We start from the raw sequence: 16,208 nt of genomic DNA, 5'->3' as shown, positions 1-16,208 counted from the left end.
GGGTGTAACACCTACTGTAGTGGCCAGCCACACCCAGGTGACAGGGTGTAACACCTACTGTAGTGGCCAGCCACACCCAGGTGACAGGGCGTAACACCCACTGTAGTGGCCAGCCACACCAGGTGACAGGGCGTAACACCTACAGTAGTGGCCAGCCACACCAGGTGACAGGGCGTAACACCTACAGTAGTGGCCAGCCACACCCAGGTGACAGGGCGTAACACCTACAGTAGTGGCCAGCCACACCAGGTGACAGGGCGTAACACCTACTGTAGTGGCCAGCCACACCCAGGTGACAGGGTGTAACACCTACTGTAGTGGCCAGCCACACCAGGTGACAGGGCGTAACACCTACTGTAGTGGCCAGCCACACCAGGTGACAGGGCGTAACACCTACTGTAGTGGCCAGCCACACCAGGTGACAGGGCGTAACACCTACAGTAGTGGCCAGCCACACCAGGTGACAGGGCGTAACACCTACAGTAGTGGCCAGCCACACCAGGTGACAGGGCGTAACACCTACAGTAGTGGCCAGCCACACCCAGGTGACAGGGTGTAACACCTACTGTAGTGGCCAGCCACACCCAGGTGACAGGGTGTAACACCTACTGTAGTGGCCAGCCACACCAGGTGACAGGGCGTAACACCCACTGTAGTGGCCAGCCACACCAGGTGACAGGGCGTAACACCCACTGTAGTGGCCAGCCACACCAGGTGACAGGGCGTAACACCTACAGTAGTGGCCAGCCACACCAGGTGACAGGGCGTAACACCTACAGTAGTGGCCAGCCACACCAGGTGACAGGGCGTAACACCCACTGTAGTGGCCAGCCACACCAGGTGACAGGGCGTAACACCTACTGTAGTGGCCAGCCACACCCAGGTGACAGGGCGTAACACCTACTGTAGTGGCCAGCCACACCAGGTGACAGGGCGTAACACCTACTGTAGTGGCCAGCCACACCCAGGTGACAGGGCGTAACACCTACTGTAGTGGCCAGCCACACCCAGGTGACAGGGCGTAACACCTACAGTAGTGGCCAGCCACACCAGGTGACAGGGCGTAACACCTACTGTAGTGGCCAGCCACACCAGGTGACAGGGCGTAACACCCACTGTAGTGGCCAGCCACACCCAGGTGACAGGGTGTAACACCTACTGTAGTGGCCAGCCACACCAGGTGACAGGGCGTAACACCTACTGTAGTGGCCAGCCACACCCAGGTGACAGGGTGTAACACCTACTGTAGTGGCCAGCCACACCCAGGTGACAGGGTGTAACACCTACTGTAGTGGCCAGCCACACCAGGTGACAGGGCGTAACACCCACTGTAGTGGCCAGCCACACCCAGGTGACAGGGTGTAACACCTACTGTAGTGGCCAGCCACACCAGGTGACAGGGCGTAACACCTACTGTAGTGGCCAGCCACACCCAGGTGACAGGGTGTAACACCTACTGTAGTGGCCAGCCACACCAGGTGACAGGGCGTAACACCTACAGTAGTGGCCAGCCACACCAGGTGACAGGGCGTAACACCTACAGTAGTGGCCAGCCACACCAGGTGACAGGGCGTAACACCTACTGTAGTGGCCAGCCACACCAGGTGACAGGGCGTAACACCTACAGTAGTGGCCAGCCACACCAGGTGACAGGGCGTAACACCTACTGTAGTGGCCAGCCACACCCAGGTGACAGGGTGTAACACCTACTGTAGTGGCCAGCCACACCAGGTGACAGGGCGTAACACCCACTGTAGTGGCCAGCCACACCAGGTGACAGGGCGTAACACCTACAGTAGTGGCCAGCCACACCAGGTGACAGGGCGTAACACCCACTGTAGTGGCCAGCCACACCAGGTGACAGGGCGTAACACCCACTGTAGTGGCCAGCCACACCAGGTGACAGGGCGTAACACCTACTGTAGTGGCCAGCCACACCCAGGTGACAGGGCGTAACACCTACTGTAGTGGCCAGCCACACCAGGTGACAGGGCGTAACACCTACAGTAGTGGCCAGCCACACCAGGTGACAGGGCGTAACACCTACTGTAGTGGCCAGCCACACCAGGTGACAGGGCGTAACACCCACTGTAGTGGCCAGCCACACCCAGGTGACAGGGTGTAACACCTACTGTAGTGGCCAGCCACACCCAGGTGACAGGGTGTAACACCTACTGTAGTGGCCAGCCACACCAGGTGACAGGGCGTAACACCCACTGTAGTGGCCAGCCACACCAGGTGACAGGGCGTAACACCCACTGTAGTGGCCAGCCACACCAGGTGACAGGGCGTAACACCTACTGTAGTGGCCAGCCACACCAGGTGACAGGGCGTAACACCTACTGTAGTGGCCAGCCACACCAGGTGACAGGGCGTAACACCTACTGTAGTGGCCAGCCACACCAGGTGACAGGGCGTAACACCTACAGTAGTGGCCAGCCACACCAGGTGACAGGGCGTAACACCTACTGTAGTGGCCAGCCACACCCAGGTGACAGGGCGTAACACCTACTGTAGTGGCCAGCCACACCAGGTGACAGGGCGTAACACCTACTGTAGTGGCCAGCCACACCAGGTGACAGGGCGTAACACCTACTGTAGTGGCCAGCCACACCCAGGTGACAGGGTGTAACACCTACTGTAGTGGCCAGCCACACCCAGGTGACAGGGTGTAACACCTACTGTAGTGGCCAGCCACACCAGGTGACAGGGCGTAACACCTACTGTAGTGGCCAGCCACACCCAGGTGACAGGGTGTAACACCTACTGTAGTGGCCAGCCACACCAGGTGACAGGGCGTAACACCCACTGTAGTGGCCAGCCACACCAGGTGACAGGGCGTAACACCTACTGTAGTGGCCAGCCACACCAGGTGACAGGGCGTAACACCTACAGTAGTGGCCAGCCACACCCAGGTGACAGGGTGTAACACCTACTGTAGTGGCCAGCCACACCCAGGTGACAGGGTGTAACACCTACTGTAGTGGCCAGCCACACCAGGTGACAGGGCGTAACACCTACTGTAGTGGCCAGCCACACCAGGTGACAGGGCGTAACACCTACTGTAGTGGCCAGCCACACCAGGTGACAGGGCGTAACACCTACAGTAGTGGCCAGCCACACCCAGGTGACAGGGTGTAACACCTACTGTAGTGGCCAGCCACACCAGGTGACAGGGCGTAACACCCACTGTAGTGGCCAGCCACACCCAGGTGACAGGGTGTAACACCTACTGTAGTGGCCAGCCACACCCAGGTGACAGGGTGTAACACCTACTGTAGTGGCCAGCCACACCCAGGTGACAGGGCGTAACACCTACTGTAGTGGCCAGCCACACCCAGGTGACAGGGCGTAACACCCACTGTAGTGGCCAGCCACACCCAGGTGACAGGGTGTAACACCTACTGTAGTGGCCAGCCACACCAGGTGACAGGGCGTAACACCTACTGTAGTGGCCAGCCACACCCAGGTGACAGGGCGTAACACCCACTGTAGTGGCCAGCCACACCAGGTGACAGGGCGTAACACCTACTGTAGTGGCCAGCCACACCAGGTGACAGGGCGTAACACCTACTGTAGTGGCCAGCCACACCCAGGTGACAGGGCGTAACACCCACTGTAGTGGCCAGCCACACCCAGGTGACAGGGCGTAACACCCACTGTAGTGGCCAGCCACACCAGGTGACAGGGCGTAACACCCACTGTAGTGGCCAGCCACACCCAGGTGACAGGGTGTAACACCTACTGTAGTGGCCAGCCACACCAGGTGACAGGGCGTAACACCCACTGTAGTGGCCAGCCACACCCAGGTGACAGGGCGTAACACCTACTGTAGTGGCCAGCCACACCCAGGTGACAGGGTGTAACACCTACTGTAGTGGCCAGCCACACCCAGGTGACAGGGCGTAACACCTACTGTAGTGGCCAGCCACACCCAGGTGACAGGGTGTAACACCTACTGTAGTGGCCAGCCACACCCAGGTGACAGGGTGTAACACCTACTGTAGTGGCCAGCCACACCCAGGTGACAGGGCGTAACACCTACAGTAGTGGCCAGCCACACCCAGGTGACAGGGCGTAACACCTACTGTAGTGGCCAGCCACACCCAGGTGACAGGGTGTAACACCTACTGTAGTGGCCAGCCACACCAAGGTGACAGGGCGTAACACCTACAGTAGTGGCCAGCCACACCCAGGTGACAGGGCGTAACACCTACTGTAGTGGCCAGCCACACCCAGGTGACAGGGTGTAACACCTACTGTAGTGGCCAGCCACACCAAGGTGACAGGGCGTAACACCTACAGTAGTGGCCAGCCACACCCAGGTGACAGGGCGTAACGCCTACTGTAGTGGCCAGCCACAACCAGGTGACAGGGTGTAACACCTACTGTAGTGACCAGGTCAACAGAAACACTACGACGACCCTAAACAAGACACAGGGTCATAGAGACCTCGGTGGAGAGTGGTAGAGGACCCGGGTGGGTCAGGAGACAAGGTTGTACTCACCTGGTAGGAGCCACACACCTCACACACGTCCAGGTCGTACAGTGGATACACCTCCATCATAGTCATGTTGAACCGCTCTGTCCACACAATCCACACAGAGAGGGAGGGAGACAGAAAAAAAAGACGCATTAGTACTACGTAATATATGAATGTGACTTAAATGTAATAAAAATCTTAAAATATGTCAGATAATTGGGTTATCTAATATATCATGGAACATTTTCTCTCTCCGCTGACGACTTTCCCTCATTTTCTCTCATACACCATTCATCAGTTACAGGAGTGACTGATACAAACGTGCTGGACGACCCACTGAAGTAGAAGTTACAACAGGTAAAGACTCATATTGTGTAACTTCCTATTGCGTTAACATTTATCCCTTATACTATATTACAGTCTGTCCTCAGACCAAATATGACAATACTCCTTTATATATATATATATATATATATATATATATATATATATATATATATATATATATATATATATATATATATATTATTGTTATTATACTTGGTCGCTGTCTCCCGCGTTAGCGAGGTAGCGCAAGGAAACAGACAAAAGAATGGCCCAACCCACCCACATACACATGTATATACATACACGTCCACACACGCACATATACATACGTATACATCTCAACGTATACATATACATACACACACAGACATATACATATATACACATGTACATAATTCATACTATTTGCCCTTATTCATTCCCGTCGCCATCCCGCCACACATGAAATGACAACCCCCTCCCCCCGCGCATGTGCGCGAGGTAGCGATAGGAAAAGACAACAAAGGCCACATTCGTTCACACTCAGTCTCTAGCTGTCATATACAATGCACCGAAACCACTGCTCCCTTTCCACATCCAGGCCCCACAAAACTTTCCATGGTTTACCCCAGACGCTTCACATGCCCTGGTTCAATCCATTGACAGCACGTCGACCCCGGTATACCACATCGTTCCAATTCACTCTATTCCTTGCACGCCTTTCAGCCTCCTGCATGTTCAGGCCCTGATCATACAAAATCTTTTTCACTCCATCTTTCCACCTCCAATTTGGTCTCCCACTTCTCCTCGTTCCCTCCACCTCTGACACATATATCTTCTTTGTCAATCTTTCCTCACTCATTCTCTCCATGTGACCAAACCATTTCAAAACACCCTCTTCTGCTCTCTCAACCACACTCTTTCTATATATATATATATATATATATATATATATATATATATTTCTTTTTTCCTGAGTCCACGGGGTATCATAAACTTGTCGGCAGATTCAAACGAACCCGACCTACATTTGGGTAGTCACTCGTTTACCAAATAGCGTCCTAGCTACGTCTCTTCGTTGTATATCAAGTGACTGTTATATTTCTTTCTTGTATCTCCCCTATTTATGTGATTATTACACGAAAGTGCACTTGAGAACTTAATCGTGTTTCATTTCCCCGTGAACTCATTGGAATATACCTGATCACGCACTCATTTGTGATCCTTTCCAATATATATATATATATATATATATATATATATATATATGTATATATATATATATATATATATATATATATATATATATATATATATCCTTACGCCTGATGACATCAGTAAAGGTTAGGTTAGCCACTCCATCTCGACATGAAGTGAGGTCGCGTCACCACATCCCATACCAGACTACTTGGGAAAAGCTCTGACGTCTCTCACTCCCCCTTACAAAGCCCGCCAGCCTGGCAGAGGACTTGCGTCCCTCAGACATACAGTGCGACCGACCAGTGTGGTGGTAATTGCCCTACAGAGCAACAGCGGGGAGACTCACCGGGCTGGTAGAGGTCGTAGACTCTGGCCATGTTGTAGCGGGAGTGGTTGGCGACGGGGTACCACCGCTCCACCTCGTAACTCAGACAGGTGTCGTGGGTGTCCAGCTGCCGGCAGAACCACAGTGTTAGTCCAAGTGATCCTGACTGTCTGATCTTCATGTGGCATGAAGGGAACTGGTCTGGGGAATGTCTAGCCTCCCCCTCCACTTCTCTGGGCACGACGGCACGACCCTCAGAAACGCGGCGGTACGACCAAGGGTACGGTGGCCTTAACTTTCATCCTGATACTTGATGGTCGGGTCAAAAAATCAGGCCATCATACCCAACGATCAAACTGGGATGTTCGAGTCGTACCATCGTGCTCAAGGGTCGTACCGTCGTGCTCAAGAGTCGTACCGTCGTGCTCGAGACAAAGCAAGTCTCCTTAAATATTAAGTAAGTTTGTCTATGAACTTTAAGTAAACAGCGCTATGTCCTTTCCAGCTATGACACCAATGAGCATAGCCCTATTTAGGCTTAGGTCTAGGAATCATCATCACAGGCAACCCAGGAACCTGTGGTGTCCAGGCCTCAGATGACGTTCCATGTAACACGCTACTTGGGGAATCTGTAGTGGCGGCTTCCAGCCCTGCAGGACACCTCTCCCCTCTGTCCAGGAAGAAGACCCACCCTCCTCACCCGCGATGCAGTATCAGATAAGGATAAGGAACGGGATAGTCACAGTAGTCCAGAGTCTACCAACACGACCCAAAATGTATATATAGTAGTACACCCAGCTCCAGTCTAGTCAGAGAGGCAGGCTCCTGTAGCAGGCGTAGGTGGGCGGCAGTCTCTTGTAGGAAGTGTGGTCGGGAAGGCGTCTTCTGTATGTGGTCTGGTCGGGTGTTAGTCTGGTGAGGAGGCACACTCCTCTATTGGCGATCTGCCGCAGGAGGTTTAGTCAGGTATCAGTCTCCTGTAGCAGGTACGGTGGGTTGTCAACACCTCCTGAAAGAGATCTCGTCAGGTAGGTGTCCTGTGGGAGACCTACCTGACCAGGTAGCAGTCTCCTGTAAGAGGTCTGGTTGGGTGGCAGTCTCCTGAAGGAGTTATGGTGGTGTATGTCTCCTGCAAGAGGTCTGGTGAGGCGACAATTACCTGTCGAAGGTGTGGTCGAGAGGCGAGTGCTCTTCGGGTAATTAAGTTCTGGGAGAAGTGTAGCATAAAGCAAGGACATCTGGGCCCTGACTCCGGTCCTGGTACTTTCCCCGCCGAGCGAGAACACCCAGCTGTGACCAACCAATATAGTAAAACACTAAGAAAAAGACAGACAGACAGACAGAAAGAGACTGGAAGACAGAACGAGATAGAAAACCTCCAGAGTGCCAGAACTCACGTGGTTGAAGAAGAACTTGACTTGGGTGTTGGTCCTGTAGGCCCAGCGGAGGTTCCTGATGGTGCGGGAGTTGACCAGATCGATGAGGTAATCCTGCATCACGTAGTACCCGGACGGAAGGTGCACCTCTACCACCGCCACCCCACTCGTCGGGGATTCCTCAGTGTCCGTCCACCTGAACACATCAATCCCTCATGTGAAAACCTTGCAGTGCTCTCACTTTACCACACGACAAGCCTCAGTGTTGTGAGGTTAGAGTAATGCACTCCCATAGGACACAGTCTCTCAAATGTCCCTCTCCTTATCAATAGGGCTTTTCATAAAGACGAAGGATTACACACAAGGTCTCTCTCTTTCCCTAAAACTTAAAATAAAAGAAAGTCTCCCAAAAGCTTCGTCTCTCTGAAGTTACGGGAGGGTCTCCCAATATGTCTGTCTCTCTCTGACAGTTCAGGTTATCCCCAAAAGGTCCGTGTTTCTTCGACCACTGCAAAAACACCTCTCACAAGGTCTTCATTATAAAGTATTATTGACAATACCAAAGACCTGGCGAATGTAACAAATATTATACAATTATCTAAGCCATCCAAAAGAGGTCTTTGTCTCCCATAAGCTTGCAAAAGGATCTACCAAAAGAGGTTTGTCTCTGACGATGACAGAATCACCTTGCACAACCGAGTCTCAGGGTCTTACCTCTGGCAGGTGGTGACCAGCAGGTGCGAGTTGTTCCTGCCGAAGAACTTCGAGGTCACGGTGAAGTCAAAGGCGGGTACTGGTGGGTAATCCAGCTGCGGCTCGTAGTCCACCCCGTAGCTGTAGTCCAGCTGCACCAGCGCCTGTCCTGACCCGTGGCCCACCACGCTGATGTGGCCCCAGATGTTCTCCAGCTGCACATATACAATGTATTATCCACATGTTCACCAGCTGCACACCCATACAATGTACGACCCACAGGAACACCAGCTGCACACCCGTACAATGCACGACCCACAGGAACACCAGCTGCACACCCGTACAATGTACGACCCACAGGTACACCAGCTGCACACCCGTACAATGCACGACCCACAGGTTCACCAGCTGCACACCCGTACAATGTACGACCCACAGGTACACCAGCTGCACACCCATACAATGCACGACCCACAGGTTCACCAGCTGCACACCCGTACAATGTACGACCCACAGGTTCACCAGCTGCACACCCGTACAATGCACGACCCCATATGATCCCCAGCAATATGAACTCAATGATGTAGATGTGTCCCAATTAAGCATATCAAGAATCTATGATCAATATATATGTTCCCGACTCTCCCTCAGTTGCACAGAGATAACCCCAGATAGTCTTCACACATATGTAGAGACACATCCCAGATGAATCAACCCCATAAACTCCTCCATGACCACACACGGCCACAGAACCCGTGCTATAGCGACTTACGTCGAAGGACCTCATAGAGGCTAGGTCAAGCGAGTTGCCCAGGTGGACGTCGACGGTGAAGTTGGGGTTGGCGGAGTGTTCGAGCGTGACGCGCATGTCCGTCACGTCACGGAGTCGAGCCCGGTATGAGTACTCGACCAGGGCCTCCATGGCCGCCACGCTGTCCTGTGGAGGGAAGGGGGGAGTGAGAGAAGGCAAGAGAGGGAGGAGGTACATGGAGGGAGTGTGAAGGAGAAAAACGCAGAGAGTGGGAGACACACCGAGTGATCATTTACTGTTAAGCGTGAGGTACATAGACTAAGTGTGTGAATTAAGGTACAGTTCCTTGATGGGCTAGCTGGCCTGACAGACGGGGGTTATGTACCCCGGACCTGGACACCCAACCCTGGTTTTAACTCCAGCTGAATCATAACAGGCTATCGGCTGGCTAGGCCTGCCCCAACTGTGGTGCTTTACTCTAACCCAAGTTAGCATCTACTCATCTAACTAACTAGAGCAAGGATGAACAGCTGGGCTACCTGTGCGCCGTCTACCAGCACCAGGGATCGAACCCGGGGTAGTGGATTAGTCATCAACAAGTCTAAGAACGCCACTACCGAGGCGCAAGCGTAAAGAGACTTTAATTACCCCTGAATACTCCTGCAGCTTACATAAACCCTCTTAAGAGTGTGTGTGTGTCTTGTCAACACCCCACACGAGTGTGAATCCCTTCTGGAACACCGGAGTCTGGCAGAAGCCTCACCAGGGTTGAGATGAGTCCCCCGTCCAGCTCCCTCATGACGGCCAGGAAGCGGACGATGTTCTCCTGGATGATGCCAATGCCCTCCCTGGCGATGTACACGAGGAGGGCGTAGGCGGTGGTCTCGACGGCGTGCGCGTCCCACTTCTGGTCATTCTTGGGCTGGATGAAGGGCTTCTGGCTGTCCTCGTAGACGAGCGGGTTGAAGTCCACGGGCTCCCGAGACCAGTAGATCTTATTGCCTGCGTCGCAAGAGGAAGTTAAACGATTAATGTCACTCCGAGGACGACACGTACAGTTGTGCTCGTGGCTCTCGCCTGCACGTACCGACACGACACTTGACATGGGAGTGGGAAAGGTGCAGACAGTGTGTTGTCCTGCAGGGGACGGGGTTAGGATGAAACACAAAACTATTGGTACCGGCGGACGGTATGTTCTGTTGTGTCTGATTATACGCCACATCATCACTCATTATTCCAGACTACAGACCATCCTCCTTGTAAGCTCTGGATGACTTACCTTCTCCCTGAGTGACTTACCTACCTCTCCCTGGGTGAACTTACCTACCTCTCCCTGAGTGACTTACGTACCTCTCCCTGGGTGACTTACCTACCTCTCCCTGGGTGAACTTACCTACCTCTCCCTGAGTGACTTACGTACCTCTCCCTGGGTGAACTTACCTACCTCTCCCTGAGTGACTTACCTACCTCTCCCTGGGTGACTTACCTACCTCTCCCTGGGTGACTTACCTACCTCTCCCTGGGTGACTTACGTACCTCTCCCTGAGTGACTTACCTACCTCTCCCTGGGTGACTTACCTACCTCTCCCTGAGTGACTTACGTACCTCTCCTTGGGTGACTTACCTACCTCTCCCTGGGTGACTTACGTACCTCTCCCTGAGTGACTTACCTACCTCTCCCTGGGTGACTTACCTACCTCTCCCTGAGTGACTTACCTACCTCTCCCTGGGTGACTTACCTACCTCTCCCTGGGTGACTTACCTACCTCTCCCTGGGTGACTTACCTACCTCTCCCTGGGTGAACTTACCTAACTCTCCCTGAGTGACTTACCTACTCTCCCTGAGTGACTTACCTACCTCTCTTTGAGTGACTTACCTACTCTCCCTGAGTGACTTACCTACTCTCCCTGAGTGACTTACCTACCTCTCCCTGAGTGACTTACCTACTCTCCCTGAGTGACTTACCTACCTCTCTTTGAGTGACTTACCTACCTCTCTTTGAGTGACTTACCTTTCTCTTCCAGGGTGACGACTCACCTTCCTCTCCCAGGGTGGCGACTCACCTTCCTCTCCCATGGTGACGACTCACCTTCCTCTCCCAGGGTGACGACTCACCTTCCTCTCCCAGGGTGACGACTCACCTTCCTCTCCCAGGGTGACGACTCACCTTCCTCTCCCAGGGTGACGACTCACCTTCCTCTCCCAGGGTGACGACTCACCTTCTTCTCTCCTGATGGAGTGGAGTCTGTTGTAGGCCGCCTCCTTCTTGCCAGAGTCGGCCTTGGTCAGGGCCCAGGCCACCAGGGCTACGTCGTACGGGTCGTGGAGGCTGTCCAGCTCCCGCTCCAGGTAGCTGAGGGGCAGAGCACCAGCGTTACTCCCCTGTGACTGCTAAGAGGCGAGTGTGGCGTCACACTGCCCTACCCAGCCTGACGGCGCGTCAAAAGTTATGTATATCAAGCAACACATGATTTCCCTTGGGGGATCGAGGCCAAAGGGAGGACCCACCTGACGGCGTTGGCCTTGGCGATGTTGGTCTTGGCCCTGATGTGGCCGTGGAGGGAGGGCAGGACGCTCACCAGCGCCAGCACCACCTGGGCCGTCAGGGACACGTTCTTGTAGCCGTCTCGCTCCAGCTGGTAGGACGGCTGGCGGGAGGAGACAGGGTGAGGTGAGGTGAGGAAGTGGTGCCTCTGCTTCCACTACTCGTGGGTCAGGATGAATACCGTGGGTACGGTGAACAACTGGGCCTTTGATGAGTAATGTGAGGATGATGAATGAGCCACCCAGGTCTATTTGTGACGCAAGTCAGGTACTCTCGCCCGTAAACACCTGCGTCAGTTATCGTGCAGCGTGACGCGTCGCGGTCTTCGTGTGTGACGCACGGCTCCTCCTTAGCCACACACCTAACTGTAGAGAGAGGTGTGTGAGGGAGGGGGGGAGGAGGAAGATCCGACCGTCACATACCTAACGATCCATCTTCCTCCTTTATCACCCCTCACAAACCTCTCTCTCTCTCTCTCTCTCTCTCTCTCTCTCTCTCTCTCTCTCTCTCTCTCTCTCTCTCTCTCTCCAGTTCCCTATTCTCATTTTCTTCTTTTTTTCCCTCCACTCAATAAGCCATGTAATCCCCCTGAGATATATGTCTGTGTATGACCTAATCCCCTGGGATATATGTCTAGTGTATGACCTAATTCCCTGGGCTATATGTCTAGTGTATAACCTAATCTCCAGGGATATATGTCTGTATACGACCTAATCCCCTGGGATATATGTCTGTGTACGACCTAATCCCCTGGGATATATGTCTGTGTACGACCTAATCCCCTGGGATATATGTCTGTATACGACCTAATCCCTTGGGATATATGTCTGTATACGACCTAATCCCCTGGTATACACGTGCGTGAGACCAGGAACACTTACCACACTGGAGAAGGCGGAGGAGCGCAATGGGTTGGTCTTGGAGTCAAGTGGGTGGGTGTAGTTGGGGGTCTCCGCGAAGGCGCCCAGCTGGGTCTGGTACCTGAGCATCCACTCCGTCGCTGAGTTTATAACGGCCGGGTCGATGTAGATCAGGTTCTCCCAGTCCTGCCCAAAACACACACACTCATATATTTTACTCCTCATTATTAGTAGCATCGGTCATGAATAAAGTGATTATATATTACTCCTCATTATTAGTAGCATCGGTCATGAATAAAGTGATTATATATTACTCCTCATTATTAGTAGCATCGGTCATGAATAAAGTGATTATGTTTACTTATGATTATCCCAGGGCCAATTTACACGACTAATTGACCCCAGCGAAACACACTCCTCATTAGCATCGGTCATGAATAAAGTGATTATATTTACTTATAATTATCCCAAGGCCAATTTATACCACTGATTTACCCCAGGACCAATTTACACGACTAATTAACCGCAGAACCAATTTACACGACTGATTTACCCCTGGACCAATTTACACGACTGATTTACCCCTGGACCAATTTACACGACTAATTAACCGCAGAACCAATTTACACGACTAATTAACCGCAGAACCAATTTACACGACTAATTAACCGCAGAACCAATTTACACGACTAATTAACCGCAGAACCAATTTACACGACTAATTTACCCCAGGACCAATTTACCTGACTAATTTACCCAAGGACCAATTTACACAACTAATTACCGGCAGAACCAATTTACATTATTAATTTGCCCCAGGACCAATTTACCTGACTAATTCACCCCAGGACCAATTTACCTGACTAACCCCAAGACCAATTTACCTGACTAATTCACCCCAGGACCAATTTATTCGACTAATTCACCCCACCCCAATTTCTAGTTCAGATTCTTGGTGTTACGGAAGGACTTTTCTAAAGGCTCCTGCAGTCCAAGGCTGCGCTAAGTGCCAGTAGCAGGGAAATGCAGACTCCTTTGAAGTGAAAAGTTCTCTGACGAGACTGAGCTCAGGATAAACACAGCTTCACCAAAGGTGACTTTTCGCCCGAGGTGTTAGCTCAAGCGGGTAAAGTCCGGTAACACCAAGAGACACATTTGGAAAATATGAAATAAACTGAATATCAATTTTCAAGTCGAGGGAGGAGGTATACATTCGAATCATACCCTTCGTAGTATGTCGAAATTTTGAAGAACCAGTGTACAAAGACCTACCATGATTATTATCCCAACTTCTGTACTGCATGACGTAAATAAAATATGTTCAATCACTCCACAACATTACGAACAGTTGGTAGAACAAACACGACCATTTGAACACTGATGTCATCACATCCTGGCGTTAGCGTCTTTGCTAGGGGATAACTGAGAGACGCAAATCAACAGGAAATGGGCATACATCTCGGATAGTACATGACGGAAGTAACATGGGTACACGCACGGGAAGTACATCATGGGAGTACACACACAGGGAGATACACAATGGAGTATCACCAGGGGAAGTACACATGGGAGTACAAGGGAAGTAACAACATGGGATACACAGGAAGTCATCACACCAGGGAAGTACACATGGGAGTACACAGGGAAGTACACATGGATGAGGGAACACAGGGAAGTACACAATGGGAGGTACACGAGGGGAAGTACATCATGGGAGGTACACGGAGCAGGGAAGGTACATCAGGGAGTCACAGGGAAGTACACATGGGAGGTACACCACGGGAAGTACACCATGGGAGGTACACACGAGAAGTATCACAGGAGGTACACAAGGAAGACCTGGGAGGACACACGGGAGTACGACACGGAGACATCATGAGGAGGTCACGTCGGAGCTGACCATGGAGCGTACGCACCACGGGGTCAGCACCTGGCCGGAAGGAAGCTCATCATGAGGTCCCACTGCCTGACACCATGGAGGTACACCATGGGAAGTACATCATGGGAGGTACACCACGGAAGTACACCTGGGAGGTAACCACGGAAAAGTACCCACGGAAGTACATCATGGACAGCCACCAAGACGTACACAAAATCCAATATGTCGTGTGTCGGTGTGACGTAATGTCCACCTCAATCAAGGGCACCTCATTAGTGTCAAACTACAGCAAGACCAATTTACAAACGACTCCAATGAAGTCCTGAAAATAGTTGTACAGATAATAACCATCTTGTAGAGGTACTGTATTATAGATTTAGTTGTGGTCATTACTGTTTTCTGGGTTGACGAACAAGGCGTATGGGACGCCGCGCCGCGCCCCCCTCCTCACCTGGTAAGTTAGTTCGGGTTTGATCTGGTTGGTGAGGCGGAGGTAGTGGAGCGTCCACAGGTTGGCGGCGAAGTTGAAGGCAGCGGTCTCTGCCCCCATGACCTCCAGCCCCAGCAAGGTATCGCTCCCCACCGGTATCTCGGGGAAGGCGGGTCCGACAACGTCTCCTGCAGGAGGGGAGGGGTGTGGTGGGTCACCATCACGTACGTGAGAGACAGAATGACTTTACGGCGCCTCGGGGGCGGCCGATCGGGTGGTGTCACCCAGGAGGGAGAGAACCCTTAGATCGAGGTTGTGATACAACACCATACACGGCCCGTACGACCAGCACAACCCGCCTCTCTACAACCCTCTGGATCGACTGCTCCACACCACACCATCATCATCAACTGATTCATCTTTTCCTACATCATTTCCCTCCACTATACGCTAACTCCGGCACCTGAGCACTGACGACTGGTCTATCTTGCTAAAGGAATTGGTAGAGTTTACTTAGGAACTACAGTCTTGCCTCGGGTGCACACTTACCTGAAGTGAGTGTCATGTGGGAGGAGACATGTGGTGCCTCCTCTTCCTCATACACTATCTACGGTTCAGTTACCTCAAACTTGAGGTCACTCAGGCGAGGGACCTGCCACACTGTTTGAATATGATCAGAATTATACAGAATCGTACCCGACTTCTGTATTTTTGAGATAAAATCCTCTTAAAGCAGCGGTGATGGTATGGGTACAACACTCTATAATCTAACTCATCTGTAGAGGTAGGGATGTGGTACGCGTGGATATGTGGTAGATTTAGCCTGTAGCTGTAGCTATACTATTGTGGTGGGTGGGGGCTTACAGAGGTGTTGCGAGCTGCTGTGAGGATACAATGGTTCTTGCTCGGGAAGGCAGAGAGGTGGTGGGTGTAGGTTCTTCGAGTGTGGCGGGAGTCGCGGTGGGGAGTGGTGGTGGTAAGGGATGCAGGTGTGGAGGAGCGAGCGTCAGAGGGACTCACCGGTGACGGAGATGTGGCCGGTGGGAGTGTCGTAAATGTAGCGTCGCTTCAGGGAGTAAGGGATGATGGGCGACTCGTCCAGGTCGATGTCCATGAAGTCGTACACCAGCGCCCGATTCTTGAGGTCCAGCAGGATGGACGTGTGCTTCCCGATGATCACCCCCTGCGGCAGGAGGAGGGAGGAACACAGTGTCATGGGCGAGGGAGTCACTCATTGGGGGGGGGGAGGATTTTATGAGCAGGGGGTTAGCTCATGGGAAAGAGTGGTTGGTTCATGGGAAGGAGTGGTTGGTTCATGGGATAGCGTAGTTCATAAGCGATATATCCCATGGTTACAGT

General features: G+C 52.4%; 1 protein-coding gene across 1 annotated transcript in view; it reads right to left on the bottom strand.

The window, feature by feature from the left end:
* LOC139766187 (CD109 antigen-like) overlaps positions 1 to 16,208 on the bottom strand; it is a 128,777-nt gene that overhangs the window by 46,430 nt on the left and 66,139 nt on the right. The window contains exons 18-29 of the mRNA XM_071694458.1: positions 15,870 to 16,032; positions 14,813 to 15,037; positions 14,441 to 14,502; positions 12,562 to 12,744; positions 11,644 to 11,783; positions 11,355 to 11,488; positions 9,898 to 10,136; positions 9,156 to 9,320; positions 8,405 to 8,598; positions 7,712 to 7,886; positions 6,336 to 6,441; positions 4,508 to 4,584 (exon numbers count right to left, since the gene is read on the bottom strand). Of these exons, the coding sequence (XP_071550559.1) occupies positions 4,508 to 4,584; positions 6,336 to 6,441; positions 7,712 to 7,886; positions 8,405 to 8,598; positions 9,156 to 9,320; positions 9,898 to 10,136; positions 11,355 to 11,488; positions 11,644 to 11,783; positions 12,562 to 12,744; positions 14,441 to 14,502; positions 14,813 to 15,037; positions 15,870 to 16,032 (1,863 nt within the window). The remainder of the gene's footprint in view (positions 1 to 4,507; positions 4,585 to 6,335; positions 6,442 to 7,711; positions 7,887 to 8,404; positions 8,599 to 9,155; positions 9,321 to 9,897; positions 10,137 to 11,354; positions 11,489 to 11,643; positions 11,784 to 12,561; positions 12,745 to 14,440; positions 14,503 to 14,812; positions 15,038 to 15,869; positions 16,033 to 16,208) is intronic.

Source organism: Panulirus ornatus, chromosome 57, assembly GCF_036320965.1.
Source record: "Panulirus ornatus isolate Po-2019 chromosome 57, ASM3632096v1, whole genome shotgun sequence".
Classification (NCBI taxonomy): Eukaryota; Metazoa; Arthropoda; class Malacostraca; order Decapoda; family Palinuridae; genus Panulirus; species Panulirus ornatus.
The sequence above is the reverse complement of the archived record's forward strand: the minus strand, read 5'-3'. Positions and strand labels throughout refer to the sequence as shown.